This window comes from Leptonotus elevatus, chromosome 8, assembly GCF_054856555.1.
Source record: "Leptonotus elevatus isolate MCC_2025b chromosome 8, RoL_Lele_1.0, whole genome shotgun sequence".
Taxonomy (NCBI): domain Eukaryota; kingdom Metazoa; phylum Chordata; class Actinopteri; order Syngnathiformes; family Syngnathidae; genus Leptonotus; species Leptonotus elevatus.
This window is the reverse complement of record NC_141246.1, coordinates 17,010,358-17,036,312: the sequence shown is the minus strand read 5'-3', so window position 1 is coordinate 17,036,312 and position 25,955 is coordinate 17,010,358. Positions and strand designations below refer to the sequence as shown.

The following is a 25,955-nucleotide window of genomic DNA, read 5'->3' as shown; positions in this document are numbered from 1 at the left end:
AAATTTAAATAAATAAATAAATATATATATATATATATATATATATATATATATATATATATATATATATATATATATATATATATATATATATATAGCATACCACCAAGCAGAAATGTCACAAAAAGTAAGATTACTGAAATAATAATGATATTGTCACAATTCACTCATAAAGTCTGGCTGTCACTATACATCGCTGTCATAGCTAACAAAACACATTTATAAAGAATAAATAATACTTTTCGGACAAATTAAGTGGACAGGACTATACCACTTTTGCGTATGGGGTGAGGGTGTGTGCTAATTTCTGGTCACCAGGGTAACAGGTAGCTATAACAATGACACCATTGTGCTTGTGGATATTCTCATTCATCCAGGTAATTTATTTCACAGGGCATTGAAACAATAGTTTAGGACAGAACAGCCTGAGTGAGCTGGTATGGAAACCCCAATTATATCAGCATTCTTTTGGGATTAAAACGACCAGCGTTTAAGGCCCCTGTCGGGTAATAAGTCGTTGGTTGGAAACTCCCCTATTAGTGTTGTACCTCAAATTGTTTTTTTTTTTAAAGCTCACGTTATTATCAATCAGTTTAAGTCTTATCCTGAATCTCTCAATGGGCATCAATTAGCCAAATTTGTGGCCATTTCTTCAAGGCGAGATGTCAACTCCTCCACGTTGTTTTCCATCTTGCGAAGTAACTCAGGAATCGTATCCAGTGTTTGATTGAGGTCGCTTCAGTGGGAGTATTGGCAACATGCCACAGGTATTGGTATTGGGTCGGACCGGGACACACTGCCAGCAGCTGGGAGAACTTTGAGACTGAAATTGTGCTCCCGGAGCTATGGTGTGAACATTTTCGTGTGCCCCTGTCATCGCGCTCGTTATTACATGAGTAATGCATGCTTATGAATATGCTTAAAATGCACTTGGTGTTGATTTTTTTTCTAAAAACGAGGTGGTGTGTGAAAGTTTTCTTCTAAACGGAGGGGGCAGGCTATTCTGCTTTTTGTGTTTGGCTTGTACAGTACACTAGCATTGTTAACAATGAGCCTTTATAGAACGTCTAAGCCTTTCCAAAAGTGTTTATAGGTTTGTTCTCAAGCTATTTTAACACTTTAAAAATAGTCTGTTAATAGTGTGTAATAAAAACAGACAAAGTGGGGACGGACCAATAGTATTGATTTGTGAAGCAACCAAGCACACCTTCTAATAGAAGGTATGATGGTCGCTGTCGAGAGAAGAGAAATTCATAGTAAACCGAGAACCCTTTGTATAGAAAATCAACCAGTAAGAGGGCTAACGCTGGACATTTAAAATACAGTACATTATAAAGACTAAAACATTTATTAGAAATGCACCAATCCAGACAATATAGTTACAGAAGGTATTCATTGAAAAAAAAAAATATATATATATATTTAAAAAAGTCAATTATTAAATATAATAAGTTATTTTAAAATTGTAGGTGTACTGTAAAGGACTTTACAGTCTTATAGTTTTGCTTGCAACACCACAATTCAACAGGATCACTTATTTAATATTTCTGTTGTGCTGATAAGTCTATTTTTTTTAATGAGCTGTTCTGTGCTTCAGAGTCTCCTTCATTTTGCTTGAGACATTTCAGTCCACAAACTCTAAAAGACGTTTAGGATGCCCTTCGCACACTGGAACAATGCTCTTGACAGTCGTCTATCTTCTCTACATGACACCTGTGAGGAGAAGAAAAGGCTGAGAAATCCTCTTGCAGTTATTTGGAAAACACAGAATCCCTTTGAGGTGCACCTGCTGCTTCTCAGGTAAGTTCATGCAAGACGTCGTTTGTAAATACGAATGAAGATGCCAGTACATGCAGGTCAACTCATGTGAGGTCATCCAAAGTCAGGGCCGTGCTATCACTTTTGTTATTGGTCCATCAAGACTTGCAGTCATAGGACAGTGAATCCATCCACTTTCAAAGTCCACATCTTCATGCAGGCTATACAGATCCGTATTTGCTTGCAGGTGAAAGTCACATCAAACCATCCATATATTTTTTTAAACCTTCCCTTTCCCTCCCCGCCTACCCTCCACGTCCACTCCAAGGGCTATCCTCGTGTACTCGTATGCAACGTAGGACACGCTGACAGCGGGGATGACTTTCAGCAAATTGGGGGAAATCCCTCGATACAGGCCGGCCACACCCTCTTGTGTCACAATGGTATGAATTAAGGTGGACATTGATGGCTTAGCGGATCCTTTCATTGAGGCTAAAGAAGAGAGTGGAGAAAAAAAAACTAAATTAACAACCTCACTTAGGAAAATATGTTTTGTGTGCTCCATCGGAGCAGCATGTATGCAATATATAATGCCAATGGTCATGTAGAGTTGTGTTTCCAGTCACATGAGGAAGAAGCTGCAAACATAAAATGTTGGCGATGGAGACTGGAATACCTAAAATGTTAATTAATTAATTATTTTAGCTGCATCAATTACCCATTTATCACTCCTGTATTGCATTCTTGCAGCTTGTCTAAACAAACGCTGCAAATGCATTTTATTTTTGTAGCTGCAATGCGCCATTTTTACTACAGACAATATGTTAATGTGAAGAACACATTATAACTGTGTGACAGATGGAGACTTGTTAACTACCGGTTAAATCGACAGGCTCATGGTGGAATTTCACAATCGCAAGCCACCTTGGAGACAAACAAAACATCATCCTAGTTGACATTTAGTTAGTGTGCATCTCTCCAATAAAAGATGATTCTTTACGTATCTCAATACATGGGCTGCGATCCCATTTGAGGACGGTTCAATTTTAAAGTGAAACGATTCGATTTAGATTCATTGGGATTACGATTGGATTTGGTTCGGCCTACTTCAAGAGGGTATGGTGCAATCATACAATGAGGTTTTTGTTGTCATTTTACAACATGAATGAACTTTTCAGTACTGTAAATGTGGGATTACTTTCAAAGATATATCTCTCTAATAAAAGACTCAAATTGTTTTTATTATTTGCTGTCCGATACTGTACTATAACTTGACCTGATGTGTAAATAATAGTATTTGATTTAAGTAAATATGATGTAATGATGCAAATCTATCAAATAACATTATTAATTTCTGTACTAAGTGATATTTGAAATCGTGCATTAAGCATTTTAAGTTTTTTTGTTTGTATTTCTTCAGTTAAAATTGTTGACATTTTATGATTTAGTAGATTACAGTATTATGCAAATTATGCTGAAGGCTCATAACAAAACTTTTCCATTGAATATTCAAAAGAAAAATCATGTATAAGTTAAAAGGAACACAGATCTTTAAAAAAAAACAAGATTCAGGACCAGACTGATGGAGCGTTGTGTTGCCGTAAAAGGAATCAATCTAGGGAACAATTTGAATAAAGAAGCCAAAGTGCCCATTTTAAAAAAATACAGAAAAAAAAAAAAACTAAATCCAGCTTGTGAAATAAATATGAATGAGGTTAATTAAGTTTGATTATTATGCCATTGTCATTTTTTGTTACGAATGTCAACAACCGAATTGTAAATTGGGAACAAGTCAGCTGTCACACAATTTTATTTGATATTTTTTGTGGTTTATTTCGTTTTAAAATTACATTATTATTTGTTTCTGCTCCTTTTCATTCAACATCGCAGAATATAGTTTTATATTATAGTCTTTTTTTTTCTTTTACAAATAAATGGAATAAATGATCAAATCAAATCAAACCTTGAGCTTGCATTCTGGTACGGATCAGTGCGAGGGGGTAACTCGCCAACTGCCCACAGGTGCCGGAGATTGCACCACAGCCAACCAGGACCATGACCCCTGGGTCCGCCACTCCTCTGTTCCTACTTAGCCACGCAAACTTCAGTGTCTGAGGAATAGATACCAAGTTGGAAGAAATAAACAAGACGAAAATACAGTAAACTGTAGATACATGCTACCATCACATCCACCTGACCTCATAGACTGCCAAGTCAATGCCGGCGTAAGGCACAATACTCAACATGCTAGGCACATAACCCTTGTAAAAGGCTGCAACTCCTTCCCTCTGCAGGATCTGTTTGGCGCAGTCAGACATTCCTGAGAACTGGCCTGTTTTTCTAAGCGCGAGTCGGGTTTTCAGCACCTGTCAAGGAAAAAAGTGATGGAAGCCAAGTAAGAGAATGGATAGACAATTACTGTACGCATTGTCAATTACTGTCTTGAGGATGTGTGTTACGACTTGAAATCACCTCCAGTGGGTAGATGGTTGTCTGAGCAGTCGCACCAGCCAACGAGCCAGCAAGAAATCTCTCATGAACCCTCAGAGTTTTCGTATCCTTCTTGCCGTACATTATATGTTTGATCTACAAACAATTAAGGTAGTAAGCCAAACATAAAAAAATAAATTAAAAAAAAGGAGCAGTTGATACAATGACTTCTACATACAGTATGGAATGTAGCTTAAAGCTACTGAACAAATAATATTCCATTTCGAATCGCTACTGCCACCTGCTGAAAAAAAATGAAACTGCACATACCGTTCTTCACATACACACCACGCACATTACGTCACATCCGCAGACAGGGCGCGGGAAATTCTAACCCTATTCCAGTCTGAAAACTATTGGCCAGAGGCTTGCAGGAATACCCATTGTGTAAATCTACTAATTAGAAGGCATTTCAGTCATAAATGGTCAAATAAAAAGCTTACTGTAAAGTTATATTTTGGAAAAAAGTTCCATGTTGTAGCTTTAAGCTTAGCCTTACATAATTTTGTACTAATGCAGGCTGCATACATAAAAATGGAAAGGTGCAAGGGCCGCTTTAAAATTATTCAACTTTAATTGATTAAACACACTAAAATCAGTCAAGCAAGTAATTATAAATTGTTCATGTGTTCCAGTTATTTTTGGAAAAACTGCTACATAACAGTTTTCTGTTAAAGGGGATAAAACAAATAGTTTTGTATTTTTCAAGATTTTGGGTTGGTCAGGTGGGCGCTGTCCCACTAGACTAGATCTAACTCTGCATTGAACAGCAATTGAATCCCATCTCCATATTCAGACCCAAAACAAAAGAAAACTGTAGTAACTTGATCATTTTAAAAATAGTGACCAGTACGTGTGGATCATGAATATGATTGCATAAAAATGGAAGAAACAAACTTTTGTTTCTAAAATTGAATTATCTTTATTCACCATTGTTTTGAAGAGAAATTGTGTTACTTTAGTTGTAGATTGCTTATTTGTATCTTTGCATATCTAGAAAAGCTCTACAGTACATAAACCAATTTATTAGTGGTAGTAGCACCTATTTTTTTCCGGAACCCTCCCTTCTAACGACCCACCTCAATGTTTTTAGTTTTTAAGCGAGCCTTGTGAGCCATGTTAAATGTAAATTTTAGTATATGCCACGGGCAGGCTTGGGGAGTAACGGAATACATGTACCGCCGTTATATAATCAGATTGCTTTTTTTTTTTAAACTGTATTCCATTACAGTTACAGGAAAAACATGTAATCAGTTCACAGGTACATTAAAAATGGGGATTACTTCGAGGGATTACAATTTCTACAATGAGAGAGGGTGGAAAGAGGGCGAGAGAGAGAGACTGAGCGAGAGAGAGAGACAGAGCGAGGAGCAGCATCGCTCTGACCAGGCTTGGGGAGCAACGAAATACATGTACCGCCGTTACGTAATCAGATTGCAAAAATGTTTTAACTGTATTCCATTACAGTTACAGGAAAAAACATGTAATCAGATAACAGGCACATTTATTAAAAATGGGGATTACTTCGAGGGATTACAATTTCTACGATGAGAGAGAGTGCGAAAGAGGGTGAGAGAAAGAGAGCCAGAGCGAGAAAGAGAGAGAGAGAGAGAGAGACAGAGCGAGAGAGAGCCCGCGCACGCCCGTGCACGCCCGCCTGCGCACGCCCGCCCGCGCACGCCCGCCTGCGCACGCCCGCGCGCGAGTGGGACTGTTGCTACATGTCAGGGAGGTGGGAACGAACTGACTAGTCGTGTCCTCCACACGCATGCAGTTTGAAAAAGCTTCACGGACGGGTGGAGGAAAGGGCGACCGGTATTCACTGGAACTTACTCGGAGCGAAAGTTTGAGCTGAGAGTCCAGCGGCATGCTACGCGCTGTAGCTTCTTGCTAGCTAGCCCGCTAGCCTACAACCATAATGTGAGTTACACATTCCAAATAAATCTTCCTCCCACCAATTCACAATTTAAACATCATACACAACATATACACGGCTAAACTGGGATAAAAGTTCATTTTGCAGTTGATGTCACACATCGTCATCCTCATTGGATGACTATCTATCTATCTATCTATCTATCAATCAATAGCCTACATGCTTTTTAATTACACTAGGATTTTTGCTAATTGTAGGCTACCCGGTTCCCTATCACCCGCAAATAGCAGCAGCACATTGTATAGAATATATATTGTGGTGATATTTATTTTTATTTTGTCTTCATGAGCATACTCAATATTGGAGTAATCCAAAAGTAATCAATTACATTACTTTAATATTATGGTACTTGGATTACGTTACTAACTACATTTTTTAGCAGGTAATTTATAACTGTAATGGATTACATTTTAAAAGTAACCCTCCCAACCGTGGCCACGGGCCACTGAAAACAGATGGCGGGCCGCAAATGGCCCCTGGGCCGTTGTAAATCATGGCATACGGTACACTGAGCATGGCAAATTGATGGTGCTCTAACATTTTAAGTCTGGGCAAATGACCCAAATGTCGCAAAAGAGAAAATCTATTTCTGATTCTTAGAGAATTTACTTAAAATGTTAGTGGATACTTCCACCATCTCACCACATTACATGGAAATGAGTCCTTTTTTAAATGTAATCCTTCTAGCAAACTAATTACGTACAAAATTGCTCTCATACTTTGGTGCAAAAATTTTTCACAGACAATGAAAATAAAAAGGGAAAGGAAGAAAGTGTTATTTACCTTCTCATAAGCTGTAAATTTGATTGCCGTCTCTGGGGCAATTTTAAGAACATTGATTCCATTGCCTCTCCAAAAGGACTGCACTCCTCCCTCCTTTAGCATGTACTGAAAACCACCCAGCACATTCCCACTAAACAGAGAGGAACCATAAACCTGCCAAAGCATGACAACGAAGATGTTTCCATGTGTGACACTTACTGACAATGAACAGTAAATAAGAGTGGTCCTTTAATGGTGATTTGGTTCTGATCACATATGCTACTGATTGACCTGCCGGAAGACTTTGAGACGATCTAAGGGGGCGGTCCCGCTCCGTGATACGCATCCAGCCATGGCTCCTGCCATCAGCTGCCGCCACACATAGCCAGACTTTTTCTCCTCTTCTGAAAATTCATCTGGAACTGTCAGCTGCTCACCTAAGTCCAACATCTAAGAAAGGCGGGGATTTTTATATTTTTTGCTTCCAGACAATGTGAAGAACATTTTTGTGTGTGTGTTATTTTCAGGTACAAGGAATGTGTGTTGCATTGGATGCTTTCAAATACATCACGCCCGGCTGATTATCAGTGCGGAAGTCAATCCAAAACCGTTCTCTACAAAAATATATTCTATGCAGCCCCATTAGTCTAAACACTGCATTCTGAATAATATTGCATTCGTGGAATATGAGTTTAGCAGCAAAATACAGCCATTTTTATCCTTCTCAGGGGGCGGCCATTTTGCTACTTCCTGGTGACTGAAAATGACATCACAGTTGCACATGGCTCAGCTAACAACCAATCACGGCTCAGCTCCAGAAAACAGCTGAGCCATGAATAATTGTTACCTGAGCTAGAAACTTTTGATCCATCTCGAAATTGTATCCATCTCAGGGGGCGTCCATTTTGCTACTTGCTCTCAACTGAAAATGACATCACAGTTGCTCAGGGCTCAGATAACGACCCATCACGGCTCAACTTTTTCTGGAGCTAAGCCGTGATTGGTTGTTGATTTAGCTCATTAGCACAAACTCAATGTTAATTATAATATCGTGTTTAGACTAAATACAGCATATTATTGTAAATACTTTTGGGGATTGACTTCCTGTTTAAAAGTAATTTGGTTCTTTATAATGTATTTTCATGTGTGTAACCTTGCCATTGAACGTTTCCAGTAGCGCGCCACTTCCTCCATGTTTGTGAGAGGGTTAAACAGAAAGTAGTCCCGCCACTCAATCCAGTCAATGGTCATGGTCCCGTCCTTGTCTATACTGGGTGACACACACATACACATAAACAAGCTTGATTGAAGAGGGAGATAAGTGTTTGGAAATGGCATTGAAAAGTGAAAACACCACAGTGCTTTACCAGCACAGTGTCAATATGATTATAACAGACCATATGAATGATTTTGCACTAGTGACACAGATCACAGACCTTTGCAAAATCCTGGTGGCAGCCCTGAGACTGATGTCTAAACCGACAGCACGTAGAGACTGCTGGATCTCTGTTGCATCTATCTCACCTGGGTGTAGTCATTCAGACAAATAAAGTAAGAGACATGCCATATGTGAATTTTAAAACAATGTGGTGATTAAAATGTGTTCGGCAGGCTGCCACAGACCATCATTGTTCTTGTCCAGGCTGCGAAACATGAGTTTGAGCTGCTTTTCATGGGTACGAAGGTATTGAACGAACTCCTCCAAGTCAAGCACTCCATCCTCGTTGGTGTCCCCCACTTCTACAATCTGAAAACACAGACGATTAGGTCTGGAAATGGGTAAATAAATTACTGTTAATGGTAGCTTTCAGCGGAATCAATGGAACCTCTTAACATCCCTGAGTTTGGAAAAAGTCACTGGGGGAAATTGTGCACTGAACTCTTTCAGAAGTCAGAGGTCAGAGTTGCCATGACCTATTATGTTACTAAAACATTAGGTCAAACACACACGTTTAATTTAATTAATCAAAATTATTATTTTGAAGGACGGCAAATCCCTGGCAGCCAAAAGTGGTTTGTCACCTTGGTAGTTTGCCATTCTCATCTTACGAAGTCCTGCTCCATGCAACCAAAATAGACATCATGTTCACCACACAAACGCACACACTGGGCAAGTGACAGCCAGCCAACTATATAACCCCCATGCTTTGGCCAAAACAAATGGAGGAAGACGGAGAGGACAGAGACAGATCTTGTGTATACAATAAAGTTGGGCAAGCACATTCTTTTTTTTTAAGAGGAATTCTCTTTCAATTCTCAAGAATATTGAACATTTGCATTAAAATGAAGAACAATAAAATATTTTAGAAGACAAAAGATGAATTCAAATGACGCAGGTTCTGTTTTAAAATATGCACTTTACCAAAAAACAACAACACATACATACATGAGATGTCTTATTTCCTTCAGTATATCCTCTTTCACCTGGTTGCACAAGGTTTGAATGACTGTTTAGGAAATCCACATTTTGTAGGCAGTTCGTGCTGCCTATCTAGTCTGCAGTTAGATTAAAAGTGAAAAAATGATTACAGAATCTTTGTTCACAGGATTATTAGAATCATTATCGTTGACTGTATATTTTTATAAATTATTTTTAGTCATCAGAAATATAGCTCTTTTTATATACAGTTGAGCATAAAATATATTTGGCCAGTTTCCCATAGATTTCCTATTGGATTTTGGCCAAATACTTTTTTTTTTATTCCACTGTATACCAGCACTTTATATTGACAAGCAGAAAAATCAAATGTTCTTCCAATCAACCTTTTGCCATTTATCCAACAGATACGACAGAATTAGTCATAGCTCCCAGCAAATATATCGGCTTTGTGTACAATTAAACAAGCCCACATTTCACACTGAGTAAGTACATTTAAGACAAAATCATTATATCAGTATTCATACATTTTTATTTTTTTTGTTTGCTGTGTATGTGTGATTTTTTTAAATGTAAAATAAGTACCTTGGCTTAACAAAGGTGGTTGTTCAACTAACCTAATCAATACTCTCCTAAATAAAAGCTCAAGTTATTCAATAAGTCTTATATCATCGCTGTCCTGTCTTTTTTTTGTTTCCTTTTTTTTTTTTTTTTACATTTTATGTTTATGGGATGAAACTGAATGCTACATAGATTTCTTCTCGGTGTAGCACCATGCCTGCTGTAGAGAACTGTTAGCCGGACATAATGGTTACGTCGGCTAGCATTAGCACAATCTGTGGTGTGTCAAATTTACAAGACATATTTATTTTCACTGTACAGGGACTTTAAAACACCGGAAGACTGAAATCATCAATATGGCCTGTACAGCATTTTAACTGAGAGCAAAAAGGCAGAGCAAAAGAATAGCAAACTCATTTGTTAAGACCGCAAATTAAGTGATTAAAGCTCCATCATTTCAATCAGTATTTTGATCAGTAATGTTTTCAATTTTCTCTTCATACTTCATACATAGATGCATTATATACGAATGCAGGTGAGTGCAGGTGAACGGTCTTACCCTCTCCAGTGAAGCTCTGGACAGCCCTCGACCCGCCAGCCCTTTACGTAGTTCATGTATGTCAATAGATCCATCTTTGTTGAGATCCAACTGTTCAAACAGCTCTGCCCAGAACTTCTCTCTCTCCTGGTCTGGTCCAGAGGATGTCATGTCCTGGCAGTGGGCCCAGGGGAGCCAAGTCCTTGCAGGGGCCATGGCAGTGGGAAATCAATCGCTGTAGCCTGACCTCCAACAATATAGTACATCTTTTAAGGTTCACTTTACATGCTCAGGAAAAAAAGGCATGTACAATATTGGTACAGGGGTTTGTCAATGGTGGCAGCCCTGTGTTCGTACCGGTGGTACCTTCAAGGGATCTGCTTTAAACCCTTGATGCAGAGGTTGGAGTAAGTTGAACGTCATAAGCAAGTCTCAAATCTTAACTTTCAAGTTTCAAGCAAGTCTCAAGTTACTGTGGCAAAGATAAATCAAGCCAAGTCCATTTTTGTTCAGTCACAACATACCATAACTTATTATTTTTCCTATTTTATATATTGGATTGATCCTAACCGCATGATAAAAGGCAGAATAGACAGATCAGAAAATACAGAAATGTTTTATTAAATGTATGCACTTTTACTGCTGATCAAATATAATGGAATGTGTAACTAATCTTGCTAAAGGAGAATTAAGTTGAATAATAAACAAAATAATTGAACAATGTGTGTGCACGGTGCAAACAACCATTGATAGCATGCTTAGCTCTTAATGATGATTAGATACTACACATTGAGTAATGTACATGTACACTGACCTTGGCTGAATGTGTTTATTGCATTAAAATGTATCCCTGCAATTCAGACAACAAAATTGAATTGTTTTTTCAGAGCACAACAACAAAACAAAGCAAAACAAAGTAGCCTATAACTGAGATGCTATCACATAGGCATTCAACAGGGATTTAACCAAAGACAAATCATATAATAAAGCCTCCAAAATTCTTAAATGTGTGTAAATGCATCCGCTTCTAATGAGGCGACTCACTCGTTCGCTTTTACCTCCTGACTTCCATGGCACGATACAGAGGATCTGGCCACAAACTTAACACCAATTGATCACACAAAATCTCAGGGTACATGGTGGTCCGAAGGAGGCGTTTGTTGCCCAAAACAACCTCGTCAAGTGTCGCGTAAACATGCGAGCGCCTCCTCCTACTGGAGAACCAGGAAGCGAGACGAACCAGCTACGGTGACGCCCTTCCACGTTAAGGAGTGTCCGAAAAAAGATGTCCTGGGTGGGCTTCAGGTGGCGGAGTGGTACCGTCACTTGCTCACGATGCAGGTTGGCGTGGGTTCGGTTCCCCGCCTGGGAGATCGTCTTTGTGTGTTTGTTTGCATGAGTCAGTAAAAAAGAAAAAAATATGTCCTTGCTCGTGTCCCCTTAGAGCCCTGCAGTTTGTCGTCCGTCATTAGATATTGAGTAATTTGTGTTTCTCTACGGTCGAGTATGCATGATTTACGATTAGCGACTACTACAGACGAAGGAGGGGTGGTGCAGGGGTGATTCCTTATCCCAACCTCTTTTGGCTTGTGTACCCCTGAACCTTTTTGTCATAGGAGTACGAGTACCCCCTCACTTATATGTATTGATGATTCTCAAAGTGTAGAACGCAACACAACTGATTATTAAATGAAAATTTTTTATTTTGTTTGCTTAATTTGGACATTTAATTCATATGTCTTCATTTTATCTCAAGCATTAATATAAATAATGTGCCTCCTTGAATAGGAAAAAAAATACAGCAATATGTACATAAAAAATATTAATCAGAATAAAGAATAAACCTGCCTTTTCTCTTATAACAGTTACAGCAAAAAAACTACATAAAAATTGTTGGTCATGAACTCATCCGTGTTCGTCCTACAGCACTTGAATGTACCGCAATTAAACACTTAGGCCATTAACCAAGCGTGTGTGTGCGTTTGTGGTCCATGGGTGGTATTTTATTTTTAAATGGCTTGGTCAGAACCATCAAAAAGCCCAAAACGGGTCAAAATACTGCCTAGGGGTAACTGATATTGAATGCCTTCATATTCTCAACTCTTTAGAACTTAATGACCAATTTATTTGTCCCTTGGACATGTTTGAAATGAGCAGGATTTGGCTGTTCTTTGCTCAGGGCCGCTACCGGCCTCACACCATCCTCGGGCGCAGCCTTCATCAGAAGGACTCGGGCCCCCACCGGGCGGTGCCGGGCAAAGCGACCTTCAGTATTCATTTCCCGCGCCCTCCCGCGGGCGGGGATTCGGCACTGGACCGGCCCTGTGCAAAGATGATGAATCATCAGCGAGCTTCCACAATATTCTTAAACATTGTTTGATTTGGCATAAATTAAATCCTTGTGAGTCGTGATTGTTACACAACAGTTTTTACTTTTGACGTCTCAATTTCTCATAGCCTAATACTGTGAAAGTACAAACAAATGATTCATGTTTGCGGTGTGATCACTACATTGAATATTAACCATATGGGGTATATGCCACGGAGGAGGCGGGACTTCAGACTTCCTGGTTTTCACACATCAGCTTTGTTTCCGTTTCTTGTTTGCGACGTGTGGGCCGCGTCCCAGTTCTTGCGCCGCCGCCTTTGTGCCCCTCGGTAGCGCGTTCCCGTCGACGGGTGCTAGTGTGTAGTGTGTCTGTCTCAGTTGTTAGAAGCATTTCAGAGAGTTGAGCAGTTGGGGGGCGCAGGGTTGGGGGTGCAAGTGTTGGAACACGGCCATCAGTGGCCGGAAACAACTCTGATGTGTGAAACCCGGGAGTCGGAAGTCCATGGCATCTACCCAATTGTATTTGTTGTCCCAGTGCTATTCATAAGCAGAAAATGTCACTCTTACTGTTGTGAATTTTCTACATTAACTACGTTTTCTAAAGACAAAGACTGACCAGTTGTTTGCATAACTGCATAATTGATAACACTTTTGTTTGCCTTTCCTCCTTTGATTCCCGGACTTGCATCTAAAAGCTCATCCCCGTCTGTCATCGACTGCATTGGTCATATGTTTGTTGAATTTTCGACGATCGATTACTCAGCCTGGAAGAACAGGAAGTAGATCATCTTAGGAGCTAGCATAGCTAGCCGGGAAATAGCCAGACGCTGGCTTTATCTCGTCAAAAAGGCAGGGCACACTTAATCGTTAGCACAAGTCGGTGCTCATGCAAATACGCTGCTGTCATGTTGTCTGGGTCGATGAAGTTGGAGGCTTCTCCTTCCTCCAGGATTTTTTATGTCGGTAGGAATTGCTAGTGTCGCCTGAGCTTCTTCTGGCCGCTGCTGCGGTTCTCAAGCTGTGTTTGGACACGTAGCTCGGGGTGAGTTATCTCATCAACGAACGAGATGAACGTAATATAATTTACATCATTTTGGCGTGACTTTATAGTTACCTTGCATCTTACAACTACGTAATTTCGTGTTTGACTATTTAAAAATGTTGCAAATTTGGGGTTATGTGTATGATCCCATTGCTCCAAGTGACCTGAGTGATTAAACGTTGCTGATTAAACCGCATATTAGAGTTAATAAAACTCACCTTTATTGGCTGGAACACCTTTCGCGTCTCTATTGATTGCCACATCTGTGAGGGTCAAAGTGTCATATTGTATTGATACCATGCAAGATAACGAAAAAAAAAACAACAACCCCCAATGTTCTTCCTAATCGATCTATTTAGGAATGATTGCAATTCGTTGACATTGACGTTGCGTGTGTTGGTAATGCGAACATATGCTATAAACCTTTGGGAGAAAATAAAAACCCTGAACATATATAACATATATATAAATTACTTTGGTCAAGAAAATTAAGCTTTAAATATTTGTGAATGAAGTAATGTATTACAACATTCGTAGAAGAGCACAGTACTATGAACAGGTGTGTATTTTTTTGAACCAAATATCAATCAAAAAAATATATAAATTGCACTATTATCATCTCAGATTCATATTGTTCACTTACCTACAGTAATGAGTAGCCTCCAAACTGTACAGGGTGATTGCATGCGCACCAAATGGTATATGTTACCGGATTCTAAAATACTGTCTCGATAGCAATTCTGGAATAAGAGTAACATCATTACCATAATCTTAATCTTTGTGTTTTTCTTACACTGCACAGGAATGATGATGCACATTGCAGCAGCGTCATCGGACCCTTTCCAGGGTGCAGGGGAAAGAGGGGAGCTGGTGCACACTATATCCAAGGAGACTCTGGGGTCTCCAGACGCTTCTGAACTGGGAAGCCCGAGATCTACACTGAATTTTGACCTCCTCAACATGGTTGTGTCCTATAAGAGAATGGCGCTTTTTCTGGAACCAGTTACAGATGCGATGGAGCTGGCCCGCTTCCTGCTGGGGTGTGTGTTTAGAACACTTGTTGAACCCAATCTAGACTATTCAGGGATGCTGGTTGACCTCCAGTTTGTTTAAGTTTTGGAACAGGTTTTCCTATAGGAAATAGTAGTTAGCATTTTTTTGGGGGGATCAAACTGTTTCCTTCATAAAATGTTTATTAACTATACATTGTTTGAAGTAACATCTACTGTATAGTTTTTGCAGAAAAATTCAAATCATTCATTCAGTCAAATCAGAATGGTAAAATTTCAGCTGTGTCATTCAAATTTAGCCGTTCCACTGTTCCTGCGAACCAGTTGAAGTTACCTGGTCTTGTCTTCAATAGCAGAGGTCATGTTGAGAGTCTGATTTTATTTTCCAGGTGGAGGATGCCCCTGTGCTCGCTGGTTGTTTGTATAATCCTCAATGTCTTCTTCTGCACTATTAATGAAGGTAAGTCAAGGCTGCATCTTTCAATGGTGGGCTTGGTGGCTAATACTAACTGACCTCTTTTTCTCCTTCAGTGGGCTGGTTGTCACTATGTTTGGTGGCAGTCACAGTGCCCGCTGCCCTGGGATACCTGCAGGACAGGTGCTGGGGCAGAGCCTCAGAAGCAGAACTCCAGAGAAGGCACTATCATACCGTACACCGCAGAGATTTGCAGACGGTGCACCTCAATAAACAGGAGGCTATGCTGGAAGTCAAAGACCTGTAAGAATTGCTCAAATTTTTGCTTCGCTGACTGATTATTTGTCATTTTATTGTAAAAATCTCAAGACAAACTAATTTGATTTAAAGGTATAATACACAGGAAACTTGAGAGAGAAAATTCAACACAACTTCTTTGTGTTTCGATCGTGCTATTGATATTAATGTATGAGTACAATTGAACCTCTAAATTTATTCAATTGAAGTAATGTAAATAAGAATTGTATATGTTTTAAAATAAAAAATATTAATACATACCGTAGTAATGTTACATGATTGGTGAAAATGTATTTCTGCACTGTTTGTTTGTTTCTGATAAGTGTTGCTTAAAGGGTAAGAACATAGCCACAGATGCTACTTGTTAGCCCATGTGTCTATGGAGTTTCCCATTGTATGTTTACATTCACAACATAGTTCTTTGTATTGTGTTTAGTTTTAAAGTAACCTTTAGTTGAGTGACAAACGTCTTGAAGCCAATTTTTTGGAAGGTTTTTGTTTTTCTAATTTTATCTGTCAACGTTACTTGTATCTTAAAATACTGTACATACTGTAAATGTATACAAGCAAGTGAAAAGTTAGTTTTCCATAATATGGTCCCTTTAAAATGTGCACAAGGAAATGGCATGGCATGCTTATGTGTAAGAGGAATTTCCATGTTTTCTCATGGGCTCATCATCTTTCCTGTCTCCAGGTTGAAGCATCTGGATGACGTGCTTACTTCAACCTGTCAGTCAGCAGAAACACTTTACAAGGTCCTGTACTGGGACAATCACACCACATCATCAAGGTAAAGTATAGTAGTTAATTATCGAGGTGTGTTGTATGTTGAATACTATTGGAACTTAACAACTAACTTGTGAGTAAGTTAGCCATTTTTTCATTATAGTCTGGGCAGAATTTGAAATAACAAAATGAGCGTTATTTGTACTAACTCACTGGTGTCATTTTTGTTTACCGTTAATCACTGCCATTGACATCTATAGACGTCAAAAATTCATTTTAACTATTTTTATTAGTGTAACACTTTTTTCTCCATTTTTGTTAACAAGAGTATGAAAACCTAGATTTTTTTATACATTTAGAACAGATATAAAATTTGTGATTAATTGTGAGTTAACTAGTGAAGTCATGCGATTAATTACGAATACAAATTTTAATCGCCTGATAACCCTAATTTATAATAATCTTTTCTTTTTAACAAAAATATTAAAATTTTTAAACGTAATTGATCGCATGACTTTACTAGTTAACTCCCGATTTAAAAAAAAAAAAAAAATATATATATATATATATATATATATATATATATTTTTTTTAAAAATAAGAAAAAATTATTACAAATTAAGGGCGTCGGGCGATTACAATTTTTAAACGTAATTAATCGCATGACTTCACAATTAATCACAAATTTTATATCAGTTCTAATACAAAAAAAAACTAAGTTTGCATACTTTTGTTAACAAAAGTGGGGGGAAAATGTTTAACTAATAGAAATAGTTAAAATGAATTTTTGACGTCTATAGCCGTCAATGGCAGCGAATGAGTTAAAGATGATCCAGGACTCCAGTCAGTGTTACCTTGGCGATGATGGAAATGTTGTTCTTTTTCAAGCCGGTGTATCATCAAATGATTGTTATAATTAGATTCCTTTTTGTTGTAGTGCAAAGTGCAGTTTTATTAATACTTGAATGGGATTTTAAACAAGTTACTCAAGAATTTCTGTCACATTTCTACCTTCGCACCTTTATCTCCTCAGACTCCGAAGAGACTAGGGCCCCACAGATTTTTTTTAGGCTGATTTGTCTCCAAACTTTTTTCGGTCCCTTAACACTTGCAACAAACAAAGATATGAATTACAGGCAGATTTGATGGTTTTATGAAACTGTGGTATTTGTTTAACTTAACAACAGAGAGGAGAGAACATTCACGTCTCATCATTTCTCCCTAGGTTTTATGTAGGATTGTTTACAATGGTGTGTCTTCTCTACCTCGCTCCTGTGGGTTGGGTGATTGCTGGTTTGAACAGCGCCATCTTCCTTTGGAATAAAGACTTCCACAGAGGTCAGCTCAACATTACAGCCAACTTGATGAGATGATGTATTTCAAATAATTTCACAACTAAAGTTGTTTCTGTTGTCCATTGTGTTTCAGTTTTGTTGGACCTGAAGAAGCTGTTCCATGTCGGTCAGGTCCCGACCTCAGAGGTATCCTGTGAAGAACTGGAGCACAGCAATGTAGTGGACAGGACGCCCACGCCAACCAGTCTGGAGGTGAGAGACACTCGGATGGAAACAACTAAGTTGAGTAGTTATGATGTGAAGTACACTATAAGGCATTTAAAAGGAGACACTATGCACTTTTTTTTGGGGGGGGGGGGGTAAAACAGCAAATGCTATAGTATTGTTTTGGCAATGCTATAATGACCATATTTCTCTTTCTTTGAATGGAATTGGAAAAATAAATAATGAATATGTTTCCTTGCAGGACATATCACCTGGCAGTGTGGAGGAAGCAGAAGAAGCTGAGCCTGATGAAGAATTTAAAGATGCAATTGAGGTATTACAGCTTTGCCTGCAGTGCTGTTTGTGCATTAAACATTTCCAGTACGCTTTTACACACCAGTCTCAGCAAATGTGTTCTGTATTTAAAGTCATTGGTGGATTTACACATATGGCATAGATTACTGATAGTAATTCATATCAAGACTGGTTGATAATAAATGATTAAATAGTTGGAACTTGGATCGTCACGCTAACGTGAACCTTGAGACAAAATTGGAAAATGTAGAACTGGTCTTAACTGAATGAGTTAATACTAAAATAATATAATTAATTGGGTAATATAAAATGACAGTTGCAGTCGAATGTTAATTAAAATCTTCTTTTTTTTTCTTTTTTGATTGCTGACTTTTGTTGAAAACTCAGTAAATTCTAATAAAAACAAAAAACAGCACTTTCCACATCCATTTGGATTGATATTTTGCTGACCCATAGTATTATCGTTGGATATGAAATGTTGTCCATATCACACAGCCCTAATTCACACCAGGCACAGTATCTTTTGCACGTCAGTTATTTTCCTCAATTTAAAATTAGTCCATTTAAATGTGAACATAATTTGAATTTGAACAGTGTCTGTTGAATTTTTTATTTTTTTTTAACCATGTTTAGCTCTTGGATGTTTTTTTCATTGTGAGAGGCCGTACCTTTTTGTATGTTGTTGTACAGTTAAATAGTGTGCATATTTTTTTTAAGGGGATGTCATCTTCAGTCGACAGCAGGTGGCAAAAATGTGTTTTTGAAAGGTATTAATTGTACATTAAAAAAATGAAGTCACATTAATTATAGACAATCTTCTTATTGCTGAAAATGGCTAAATGAGTTAAGTATCCCTTTTAAACACAAGTTCAACAATATCAATCATAATCATAAATTGCCACAACAAACATATAAATGGTTTCAATTTCCTCCTCCCTGGCTGGAAGAAAAATATTGATGATGTCATTCCTGTTTTATCTCCTGCTTTCCACTGGAATTAGGAAAGTTCCATTTCCCTGCAGGTGAGTGTTGCCCCATGTCTGCTGACATCTTGGCAATCCTGGCCTTTCTTATCTCCCTTGTGTGAACTGAACAAATTCTGTACTGGTACTGTATTTAGAATCCTGTAGCATGTTTTTAACGAAGCAGTAGCATGGATGCTTGTTTATAAAGTTGTATTGTGTTATACTGCATCCCACAAAGGAAACCCCTTTGGTGTTAGTGGTAAGTGGATTTTCCAGTACCTTCCATTCATGCATCCAACAGTGATGTTGTGTGCGTGTATAAAGTGCTCGTTGTGCTCATGCTGTCTGCATGAGGGGCTCATCTTTATTCTTAGTCTAAGATTGATTTTCTGTATTAACGTCAGTATGTGAGCCGTACATGTTCTTTAATGACAGTGTTATGGATTTGTTTCTTTTACACTGAGCCTATGCATTGCATTCCGGGAAGTGAAGTAGATCATTTTACTATGCATGCGTATGTATGTTTGTTACTGCGTGTACAGTATCTTGGTTCATCAGTTTTTGTTGTACAATCTGTGGAACATCTAAAGTCCGCTCAGGGTCACTGGCTGACCTCTGATTTGGGTGTATTTCCAATTTCATGTAGAAATTAAGTAATGGAAACTCATTTTTGTGATTAAAAAATAAATTAATTAAAGCAAATTATCCTCCCAAAATAGGATTAGTATCCCAAATGACAAATACATCCTTGTGGGTGTTTGAAATTGAAGGTACCAATAAAGTTGTAAACTTGTCGTTGTCATGCATTTATCACCGTAATAGTTACGTAATGTAACTGGCGCACTCTGTGGGTCTTCTCTTGTCTTCCTCCCTCCCTTTTTTTAGGAGGATGATGATGGTCAACTCGGAGCGCCTGAGTTTGACAGCATCTCTGAAAATGGCCTCCTGAGCCGTAATGAACCCATACGCAGCAAAGTGTCCAAGCTGACAGAGAAACTGCGCAAACGCTACCCCACCACCAGCGCAGGTCAGAGTGGTGTGACAAAGTCATTGCGGTTTTCAAGTAGCTGCCATCGTAATACTGCCGTGCGTCTGTTTCCCTTTCCAAAGGCAACTGTGCTAGCTGCAATGCTGTCTTCTCAGTGCTGAAGAAAAGGGTGAGACTTGGAGAAGTCATATTCAAAGTGTTCACAACGCATTTGATCAAATATGAAGTTTCAACACATCTATCTCTCGCTTCCTGATGTAGAAGAACTGCAGTAACTGTGGCAACAGCTTTTGTTCACGATGCTGTTCTTTCAAAGTGCCGAGGTCTTGCATGGGGGCTACCGGTAAGACAAGGAAAGTCCAATTCGGTGGATCCTTAACTTTCGGAAATTTAAACAGGGTGTCCACAAAAAGAGTTCCTGATTTTAAACGGCTATAAGAACTTTATTGTAAAATTCTTTCAAACTTATTGGCTATGATTAATGTGGTATTACAGTAGCTTTTCAAACAATGTGCATCACTCTAGTGACCAGGGGTCAGCAACTTTTACTCTCAAAAGAGCCATTTTAGGTAAAAAAATAAAAATCTGTCTTGAGCCGCAAAACATTGTGATGAACAAAACAGTGTGTAATGTACTGAGGGCCCAATAGCTAATTAGAGCTGCACCATAACAGAAAAATATGCAACATCCAATACTTTTTGAGATTCATTTTCTTACTTTTCGTCTTCAGTTTTTCATAAATGTTTAGATTTTTCTGCCTTCCTGTCAAATTTTTGGCTATTTTATGGACATATAGTAATTTTCTGCCCCTCTTCTTCCTTTTTTGGACATTCTGTGGCTATTTTTGGACATTTTTTCTGCCTTTTTTTGCTATAAATTTTCTGACTTTGTTGGCTATTTTGTGGACATTTTATAGTTACTTTTTTAAAAACATTTTCTTATCCGTTTAAAAAAAATTAAATTCTCTGACATATTTGGCAATTTCATGGACATTTTATTGTAATTTCCTGCTTTTCTTTCTTTTTGGACATTTTCTGGTCATTTTTAGGTCATTTAAAAATATTTTTCATCTACCTTTCAGCTCCATTTTTCTGACGACTTAAAATTTTGGACACTTTTTGAATACTTAACTATTCATTTTTTGTTTATCTTAAATAAAAAAAAACATTTGTTCTACAATTTATAAATAAATAAAAAGCTCCAGAAGGAGCCACAGGAAAGGGACTAAAGAGCCACATGTGGCTCCAAAACCGCAAGTTGCAGACCCCTGCTCTAGTTTGCAAATATCGATGCAATAATCCAGCTCTGTCTGCAGCATATCTGAAGTGTTCAAATGTTGTGGTTTGACTGTATGTACTGTTTAAAGGCAGCTCATTTTCCTGATCACATCTCCTTTTTTTTCCCCACCCAGCTCCAGAGGCCCAAAGAGAGACTGTGTTTGTTTGCGCTGCCTGTAATTCCTCACTCAAGTTACAATAACATAACACTTGTCCGTGTGACCCAGTGGGATGCTCATCACCGTTTGCTCCTTGCCTTTGTTTTTAACCTCAGGCAAATGCATCCTTGAAGATCATCCTCACCTTTTCTTTTGTACCCATCCTTGTGTTACTGGATGTTGAGTTTAAGGACCCTTGTGTGTTCCTTTGCTGAGCAGAGGGAAAGGAGAGCACGAATGGAGAATAGAATTACCGGTGCTCTCAGGCATCGCTTGCAAAATCAATGGTCATAAAATTCTTTCGCTGACCACCAACATGATCAAATTTGAACTCTGGAGGATTGTTTTTTGAAAATTACATGCTTGACAAGGTGTTGGCAATGCACTGGATTAAAAAAAAAAGGGGGGGGGGGTATGGACCAGCATGCTTTTCCTCGTGTCGTTTGAGCTTTATGGGATTACATTATTTTACTCCTAACTGGATCAAAATTCAACCAACTGGAGTCACTTGATTGGACAGGGCAGCTGGGTCAAATAATCATCAGCCTCACTCTCTTACAAGCAGGACTTAAAAGAATGGATGTGCTGGCTTTCTAACTCAAGACTGACCCTAGATGCAATGTTGATTTAATCTTTATGCAGGCACTGATGATTGTAATTGCTTTGCTTTTGTTGTAATCATACAATGGTTAATGTAATCCCTTCTTCTAGAGCTAATATATTTAATTTAAAACGCCTGAAAGTGAAAGTTATTTCATGGATGTTTTTTTTTGTGGGTATGTATGTATATATTGCTACATCTTTTATGGGTGAAATATTCCATTGTTGAAATAAATGGTTAAACTCCAAGCTGTTTGTGTGTTGACAACAATACACATTAGCATCTGAATACCAAACCAGAAGGAACCCCCTGCTGAATAAAATGACCGTGGAACTACTGAAAATGTACATTTATTTGACATGGAAATAATTGTGATGCACCTGCAACTTAACGTCCATACATTCAACATGATAGTACTTTTACCTCTCATGTGCTTTTTTATCAAACAGCAGTGATCATTTTAAAACAGCTTAGCTATATTCATGTGTTTAAGATTGAAAAAAAAAGTGAGCAGTTTTCATAGATGACACACAATGTGTTAAAGTATATTAAAACATCCAGCCATCCGTCTCCTACACTGCGCAGCCTCATTAGGGTCATGTGTGAGCTGGAATCGATCCCAGCTGACAAAAAGTGAGAGGCCGCTCACCCGATTAAATCTTAACATCGGAAGACCAGCCAGCAGAGTAAAAGCTGAAAAGGATGAGATTTTGCATTTAACATCCGTTTATCGTTGATATTGCAGGAACAGTGATTAAGAATCCATTTTAAATCAACATAGCAGAGCATCACAAAAAAAAAAGGCGAGCGTGAGCCTTGTCCATAGTTCTGAAAGTGACCGACATTTTATGTACATTCATCCAAATCATTATTCACAGCTTGAAAGACAAAAAAAAAACACATTCATTTGAAAAGGAATGAAAGCTGGTGGTTGTTTGCATGTGCAAACTTATCCACGACTTTCCTGTTGAAATCCACCTTTCCCTGAATAAATTGGTTCTCATTGGAAAGCATGCAAAGCGCATTAAGTCTCTCTTTTCCTAGTGTTTTTCTTGCAAACATGTTAATCCTTTCCATTGCCGAATGGTTCCTGTCAGGCTCGGGGGACACCATTGGAGTTGCGAGGAAGATGTTCAGGAGAATGCATGTTTCAGACAAGATCTCTTGTAGGCCGGTTTCTCTAATAGTCTGAAGTAGAGAAAGTGCAGATTTCCCTGCATACAGCTGATTGTGTTGGTAGAGAATATTTAGTTCACTTTGTAACTTTTCCTTGTTTCTCAGAGGTGAAGGCCACAGCTTGATAGCACAACTGAGTTGGGCCGCCGGGAATGATGCTGCAAATTTTGGGAAAAGTGAGCAGTCCACGAGCTGCGCTGCAACGAGATAGTCACTGTTGGAGAAGCGGTCCTCGACTTGTGCAATCATGTTGTCACAAGCCGCCTTCACAACTTCAGCCGTATTATCGGTAGTTTTCCTTCGCTTGGCTTCGCTGTCGCCGGCGATCACGTCTGCCCTCCCTCTCACCTCCTTCACGTTGGCGATGAAGTTCTCCACGGCGCATCTCACGACCGAGTCGTCAATCTCACGGTTCTGCAGTATGTTCTGTAGAACATCCACTTCCGGCATGACTTCTGCGAAGAAATGCAGCAGCTGGAGAAACTTGGGTTCTTTCAAATGCATGGACAGGCCGTATGCCTCGCTGACAGTCGCGATGTCCCATCCCGGCTGAGTGCGAATACAATCCAAACACTCCAATATGGCATCCTGACTGTCCCATACGGCGTTAATGGTCCTGCTTTGAAAATTCCACCTTGGTCGCTGGATGTTGTTGTACGACACCTGCATCAGGGCAGCTGCTCTTGCGGGTGAGCTGAAGAAGGTTGCAAAGCTGGTCAAATCAGCAAAAAACACCTTCATCTCACGGATTCTAGACGCACACACTTGCTGTAGGGTAACATTTAACTGGTGGGCGTAGCAATGCACAAACACTGAGTTTGGGTACCTTATACTCATCAGGGTTTGCACGCTACCGTCACCATCCCTCAGCATGGCAGCTCCGTCATAGCTTTGCGAGATGAGTTTCTCAGTCAGCCGCAAGGGCTCGAGAACTTGTTGGATGGCTTCCGAAAGACCAAAGGCAGTTTTATCTGTGACTTCGATTAACTCAAGAAACCGCTCAGTAACAGTGTTGTCAACCACGTATCTCAACACGATGGCCATTTGAGGATTGCACGACACGTGAGTGATTTCATGTACCTGCACACCAACAAACTGGGTCTGTTGCAATTGTTTGTCCACCTCCTCCCTGTAGACCTCATACATGCAATCCAGAAGGTCGTCCTGAATGGTGCTTAAAGCCAAATGAAAGAATGGTTGCGCATTATAGTGTCTTTTGAGCCTGGTGTCTCCCTCACACATGGTCTCAAATACGCAGTTAAAGAGAGCTGCGTTCAGTGTTTCGTCATGACCGTGCAAATCCACTTGGCACTTGCCACAAAGTTTAACACAGGTGACCAGTCTGTCCAGAACGTACCGATTCTCCTCAGTTAGCTTGTTGTGTTCCTCGATGGCAAGTCGATCGGCGTCATTGATGCGTGGCTGCACGGGGGTCAGACCAAGTAAACCCAACTTCATGGCACATCTCAGGTGAGACGAGGAGCTTTCGTGCTTCGCCGTTCTTTCCGACAGATGTTTAATGTCTTTAAAGCCGATCGATGCCCAAACGGAGTCCAAGCCACCAAAGAGAAGACAGGGAAAACAGAAAAGCGCACTTTTGGTCTTGCTAGCGGTCAGCCATTTCTTTTTTTCAAACCAGTCTTTTTTGAAGGTACGGGTCACCATATCTCCATACTGAATCAAGACAAAGTCTTCCGGTCTGTGCGACCCTAAACGTTTTATTTCCAACTGTTCTTCCAGGGGCAATTTGCTAAACCGCACGCACAATAAAAAGTCTACGTGATTCATGATAAAAACTTAACACGATTTTATCTCGATAGCTGGCAGACGTCGCAATGTTTTCTTCCTCCTGCTCCACCCCCTCCACTTTCTCCTCTTCTTCTTCGTCTAATTCTTCTCATCCTCTTGTTTTCTCTTTTTTCATTTTCTGGCAGACTGGAAACGGTTTGTCTAAGTGTCTCCTCCTATTGGTTATATTGTGTTATTGCTGATCGAGTTCGCGTTCTACAATGTAGTTTATGAATATTGTACGTCTCGCTTTGGAGAAGTTACTTAGCTCCTTCGTAATTATTTTTTTCCCTTCGTCGTAAAACACTCCAGCTCACTGTTATGTTTCCTTGGCAATAAAGGGGCACTCTACCCAGCTGCCCCTTTCAAGGAGAATCTGCAAGAAATCAGTTAGAATAAGAAAAAGAAAAAAACAGAACTACAAAGATTGAAGCAATTCAAACTCACAGATTTTGAAACCAAATCTTTATGTAATAAATATAGTTCATGTTGGAAATAAAATCATTAAAAAAAATTGGATCTTTGCTGTTTGACATTTTTCGTCATCTGTTCCCACGTTCTCATTTTGATGTTATTTATTTCATATTTATATGGTGTCGTGGTAGGCTACATTTACCTAAAGTTGGTGCAGAAAGTGCAGGTTAAGTTCCCTTTCAGTGACAGTGTGAAAATGAGTCTGAATGGTTGCCTGTCTATTTGTTCCCTGAATGGCGACCAGCTCAGGGTATTGACCTTTTGCACGTGACATCACAGCCCTCAATAGTCTGCAATCAGCCCCAAATCAGCTGAGATAGGCTCCAGCACCCTGTGACCATAAACAGGAGGATTTGTGTAATGGATGAATGGATATTCTTTTTGGACCAAAACAAAAAACATTCAAACTCTCCCACTGCTCTCACAAAAGAAGCTTTGCCTCACTGATTGTAGATGTCATCATCACAAGTAAC

General features: G+C 39.2%; 2 protein-coding genes across 10 annotated transcripts; one reads left to right on the top strand and one right to left on the bottom strand.

Annotated features, from left to right (window-relative positions):
* Positions 1 to 1,375: 1,375 nt before the first annotated feature.
* slc25a23a (solute carrier family 25 member 23a) lies at positions 1,376 to 11,880 on the bottom strand. Of its 6 annotated transcripts, none has more exons than XM_086083399.1 (12): positions 11,467 to 11,880; positions 10,444 to 10,624; positions 8,570 to 8,693; positions 8,383 to 8,470; positions 8,105 to 8,216; positions 7,238 to 7,396; positions 6,968 to 7,120; positions 4,231 to 4,344; positions 3,957 to 4,124; positions 3,722 to 3,869; positions 2,068 to 2,250; positions 1,376 to 1,713 (listed from the first exon to the last, which is right to left on the bottom strand). In XM_086083399.1, exons 2-12 carry the CDS (start codon positions 10,591 to 10,593, stop codon positions 1,703 to 1,705), a joined length of 1,410 nt encoding a protein of 469 aa, XP_085939525.1. In that variant the 5' UTR covers positions 10,594 to 10,624; positions 11,467 to 11,880; the 3' UTR covers positions 1,376 to 1,702. The 6 variants fall into 6 exon arrangements, with proteins under 6 accessions (XP_085939525.1, XP_085939517.1, XP_085939519.1 ...); XM_086083398.1 differs by having other exon boundaries at positions 1,377 to 1,713; positions 10,444 to 10,669; XM_086083391.1 differs by having other exon boundaries at positions 1,376 to 2,250; positions 10,444 to 10,669.
* Positions 11,881 to 13,524: 1,644 nt separating this feature from the next.
* zfyve27 (zinc finger, FYVE domain containing 27) lies at positions 13,525 to 22,292 on the top strand. 4 transcript variants are annotated; one of them, XM_086083683.1, is made up of 14 exons: positions 13,525 to 13,793; positions 14,596 to 14,833; positions 15,193 to 15,263; positions 15,335 to 15,521; positions 16,210 to 16,305; positions 17,467 to 17,579; positions 17,670 to 17,788; positions 18,003 to 18,074; positions 19,057 to 19,077; positions 19,259 to 19,279; positions 19,906 to 20,047; positions 20,131 to 20,177; positions 20,270 to 20,351; positions 21,420 to 22,292. In XM_086083683.1, the coding sequence occupies exons 2-14, from the start codon at positions 14,598 to 14,600 to the stop codon at positions 21,485 to 21,487; spliced, it is 1,275 nt and encodes a 424-aa protein (XP_085939809.1). In that variant the 5' UTR covers positions 13,525 to 13,793; positions 14,596 to 14,597; the 3' UTR covers positions 21,488 to 22,292. The 4 variants fall into 4 exon arrangements, with proteins under 4 accessions (XP_085939809.1, XP_085939808.1, XP_085939810.1 ...); XM_086083682.1 differs by having other exon boundaries at positions 19,247 to 19,279; XM_086083684.1 differs by lacking the exon at positions 19,259 to 19,279.
* Positions 22,293 to 25,955: the final 3,663 nt, after the last annotated feature.

What these genes read in the sequence shown, in the direction of transcription:
- slc25a23a (XM_086083391.1), bottom strand. Translation starts at nt 10,638, where the DNA reads ATGGCCCCTGCAAGGACTTGGCTCCCCTGGGCCCACTGCCAGGACATG. An exon ending in GCCACCAGGATTTTGCAAAG is followed by an intron (nt 8,217 to 8,382) that starts GTCTGTGATCTG and finishes TGTGTCACCCAG; the next exon opens with TATAGACAAGGACGGGACCA. An exon ending in TTGACTTGGCAGTCTATGAG is followed by an intron (nt 3,870 to 3,956) that starts GTCAGGTGGATG and finishes TCTATTCCTCAG; the next exon opens with ACACTGAAGTTTGCGTGGCT.
- zfyve27 (XM_086083682.1), top strand. Translation starts at nt 14,598, where the DNA reads ATGATGATGCACATTGCAGCAGCGTCATCGGACCCTTTCCAGGGTGCA. An exon ending in CCACGCCAACCAGTCTGGAG is followed by an intron (nt 17,789 to 18,002) that starts GTGAGAGACACT and finishes GTTTCCTTGCAG; the next exon opens with GACATATCACCTGGCAGTGT. An exon ending in AAAGTTCCATTTCCCTGCAG is followed by an intron (nt 19,078 to 19,246) that starts GTGAGTGTTGCC and finishes TGTGTTATACTG; the next exon opens with CATCCCACAAAGGAAACCCC.